The sequence below is a fragment of the Brassica oleracea genome, chromosome C8 (assembly GCF_000695525.1).
Source record: "Brassica oleracea var. oleracea cultivar TO1000 chromosome C8, BOL, whole genome shotgun sequence".
Lineage (NCBI taxonomy): Eukaryota > Viridiplantae > Streptophyta > Magnoliopsida > Brassicales > Brassicaceae > Brassica > Brassica oleracea.
Window position 1 is genome coordinate 32,117,663 of NC_027755.1, and position 4,074 is coordinate 32,121,736.

The 4,074-nt window shown below is 36.9% G+C and overlaps 1 protein-coding gene across 1 annotated transcript; it reads left to right on the forward strand.

Annotated features, from left to right (window-relative positions):
* The first annotated feature begins 210 nt into the window (after positions 1 to 210).
* On the forward strand, positions 211 to 3,560 carry LOC106307325 (protein IQ-DOMAIN 14). Its single transcript, XM_013744248.1, has 6 exons — positions 211 to 439; positions 843 to 1,078; positions 1,178 to 1,618; positions 1,705 to 1,911; positions 1,989 to 2,105; positions 2,715 to 3,560. Exons 2-6 carry the CDS (start codon positions 998 to 1,000, stop codon positions 3,351 to 3,353), a joined length of 1,485 nt encoding a protein of 494 aa, XP_013599702.1. The 5' UTR covers positions 211 to 439; positions 843 to 997; the 3' UTR covers positions 3,354 to 3,560.
* Positions 3,561 to 4,074: the final 514 nt, after the last annotated feature.

Sequence of the window (4,074 nt, forward strand, 5' to 3'; positions counted from 1 at the left end):
TGAGGTTGGTTTCCTTAAAATGTTTAGTCTTCATAATGAAGGAAAGTTAAACAAACATTGAGTGAGAATGTTGCCAACTAATTCCCTCTGTACCATCAATCTCATATTAAAAAAATATATTAAAGTTAATTGATTAATCTAAAAGGTGGTCAGAGAAAGAAAAAAGAAAAAAAAGTTTTAAGTTCCTTCCATACCAGCTAGACCCACAATCAAAGTTGCAGACTTTTTCTACAAATTCAAAGTAAACTTAACCCACACAAACCAAATATTTCAAAAGAAAAAAAAAAACATGTTCGAATAGAAAGGCAACAAGAAGAAGAAGAAAGAAAAGTAATCGATAGACAAGAGTCTTTCTTCTCTCTGGTTGCTTCTTTTTATTTCTTTATCTGGACCAGCTTTTCTCTGCTACGTTACTTCTTTCAGAGAACTCTGAACCAAGGTAAGTGATCCATGTTGCTTGTAATGATCCCAACTATTTTTTATTATTATTATGGGTTTATTGGTCTCTTTGATCTATTTCTTGCCTAAGCTATATTTTAGAGGAATTGTTTTCCTGGAACATTTTAAAGCAATATGAATGATATTAATATTCGCATATGAAAAATTGCAATCAGTTTATGTGATTTACTCGGTTCACCTAATATAAACTACTTAGATAGAGTTCGATATAAGTTTTCTCAAAAGTTAAAAAGATTACTTTCCATTTTCATGAAAGCTCAACAACTTCATCTTTGCTTTCTGGCAGCTTCCTCTTGTCTTGATTGTTTGAGTTATTTGTAAATAGATTTTTCTTTTCTTTTCTTTTGTCTGGAACTGCTGTTTTAACTTGGATCATGTTGCAGGAACTTTTGTAGTTGAAGCTTGGTGAAACAGAGGAATAATGCTAAGTTTCCCCAATCTTGGTCATCATCAGTAAGCCAAATCAAGAAAAGCTTTAAAAATATGTATGTACTGTTTCTTGTTATTAGCATTTAGAAAGTAAAGTAATGTTCAAGAAATGGGGAAGAAAGGAAGTTGGTTTTCTGCAATCAAGAGAGTTTTCACTCCACATTCCAAGGAGAAGCAGCTAAGCAACAACGTAAGAACATTTTAAAAATACTTTCCATTAATTTCATGAAACGAAGTGATGAGTTAATGACTGTACCTTTTGGTGTTTCTTGTTTTGTGTTTTGAAAAGCAAGAACCAGAGAGAAAGAGCAACAACAAGAAAGAAAAGAAGAAGAAAAGTTTAGGGAAGAAGCTAAGAGATGGAGAAACCAATTCTTTCCTTCCAATCTTCAGACAACCTAGCAGTATCGAAAAGATTTTGTGTGAAGCCGAAAGAGAACATAACCTTGTCTTCAGACCACCAACTCCAACAGACCGAGCAACCTCTGCTCCATCTCCTCGTATTAGGCCTCCTTCTCCTAAAGTGTCTTCTCAGAGATATGTCTCTTCTCCAAGACCAATCTCGCCAAGAGTTGCTTCCCCAAGAGCCCTTTCTCCAAAACCTCCTTCTCCAAGAGCGGCTTCGCCTAGGATTGTGCAGCGACGTGAGTATGTGCGTAGACAAGAGCCAACACTACTGGTCAAAAAGGCATCTGCAACAAAGATTCAAGCAGCTTTCAGAGGTTACATGGTAATAAAGTAAAACGTTATTGATTCTGTTGTGTCAGTAAGCATCCATAACTTTAGGAGATTGATTGATTCATTGTTTGTATGTAGGCAAGAAGGAGTTTCAGAGCTTTGAAAGGTCTTGTTAGACTACAACGAGTGGTGAGAGGACATAGCGTGAAGCGTCAGACAATGAATGCAATGAAGTATATGCAGCTTTTGGTACGTGTTCAAACACAAGTCCAGTCACGTCGCATCCAAATGCTAGAACACCGCGCTAGGAACGAGAAAGATGACCCCAAGTTAGCCAGTAGCGCGGTAAGTGCTCTCGTGAATCTTTGGTTTCAAAGACAAGAGCAATCACTTAGACATTATTATTGTTGTTGTCCTAGCAGTCTGATGATTGGGATGATAGTGTGCTGACAAAAGAGGAAAAAGAAGCGAGACTACATAGGAAGATTGATGCAATGATCAAAAGAGAACGGTCCATGGCCTATGCATATTCTCAACAGGTAATACATATAATCATCTAGCCATGCGGGTTCGGTTAATTCGGGTAGTTCGGTTTTTGGTTAGTTCGGTTCAATAAATCTTAATTAATCCAAAATAAAGTTCGTTTCGATTCGATATACCTAGTTTGATTTTTGAAAATTATATTGAATTTTGGTTTAATTTTTTTTAAAAATTTCATAAATTCGGTTTGTTCGATTCAAATTTTGGTTAGTTTGGTCAGAGTTTTCGGTATAAATTCTTTTCGAAGAAAACCGAAGTAACCAATTGCCCAACCAAACCATTTTTTCTTAAAACCTATCGAATCAAACCAAACTTTTAACCAAACTAACCGAAAAATCGGTTTTGTTCAGCGGGTTCGGTTTGAAAAACCCGGGCCAACAATCTGAAAGTCTCTGTATTTACTTGAGTTTAACGAAGCAATGTACATCAGTAGTATATATGGACCTAGTAGCTTAGATATTCCTATATTACAGGAGACGTAATCTACTTGTTACAACAGAATTATAGAATCAGAAGAATATCTGAGTATATTCTTTCACAATCATCTATCATTCTTCTTACTCATCATAGCAATTGCTAACATCACACTGTTTTGTGTTCTACTTCAGTTGTGGAAGAACAGTCCAAGGTCTGCTCAGGACATTCGAACAAACGGCGTCCCACTTTGGTGGAACTGGGTGGACAGACAGAACAACCAAACACAACCTTTCAGGCTAACACCAACACGACCGAGTCCAAGCCCTCAGGCTCATTCTAGCAACAAAAACCATTCCAGGCTCAACAACAGTTTCGATGTTTCCACACCAAACTCATCAAAATCGGCATTCATCACTCCACAACCATCAAGATACTCACGAGGAGGAGGAAGAGCTACACAAGATTCTCCTTTCAAAGATGATGATAGCCTCACGAGCTGCCCTCCATTCTCAGCCCCAAGCTACATGGCTCCAACAGTCTCAGCTAAAGCTAAGCTGAGAGCAAACAGCAACCCAAAGGAGAGGATGGACGGTACTACACCGGTGAGCAACAACAAGGAGAAGAGAAGGAGTTCGTTCCCTCTTGGTTCGTTTAAATGGAACAAAGGCTCATTGTTCATGAGTAACAGCAAAGGTCCAGGCTCTTCTTCTTCTGGTGCTGTAGTGCTTGAGAAGCATAAGACACTCAAGTCCGTAGGGAACATGAGTATTGATTCAACTGTTTCGATGCCTGCAACGATTGGGAAGAGGTCTTTTAACAGATTTGCCTGAAATAAAAAGATTTGAAACTTCTTTCTTCTTTTTTTTTTTTCTTCAGTTGATTCTTGTTTTGATTTGTTTATGAGTGTTTGATGATTTTGAGTGATGTTTGTACGAATTTACAGATGTAACATGAATAAAAAAAAAAAAGTAAACAACAAAAACAGAGGATTTGGTTTTGTACATTGTAAAGTTCTTTCAAGCAATTCTTGTTATGTTCCTTGCTCTGTTTTTACAATTCACATGGCTACTACGTCCCAGCATGATCTGATCTGTAGGAATCGGCTTCTAACGGTTATTTCACTTTTAACCAACACAAACATTACGGTCAAGCTTTAGACAGCGAACCAGTTTCGATCACCACATCCTCCACAAATCTCTGAGCATAACCATCTGGATTCACATTATTTGGCATTTGTTTGTCTAAATATGACTTTGTCCCAGTCTTATCCATTATTTGAATGTCTATTAAAATCTTTAAATGTCCAATCTTTCAATAGGACTCTGTTTTTAAATCTATCAAGAGTATGTTTAGGGACTGGAATCTTAAAAAAAAAATGTAGCGACTTGTTCGAGGCCACGATCAGTATAAAGAAAACATGATAGGCACGGAGAATCGCTTATTTGTTATTGCCAACCTTCAAGGCAACTCACGCCATTTTATATTTTGACGTCATTGCTCTGCAAATTGGCTTTCCTTTAATAAAAAAAAAAAAAAAAAAAAAAAAAAAAA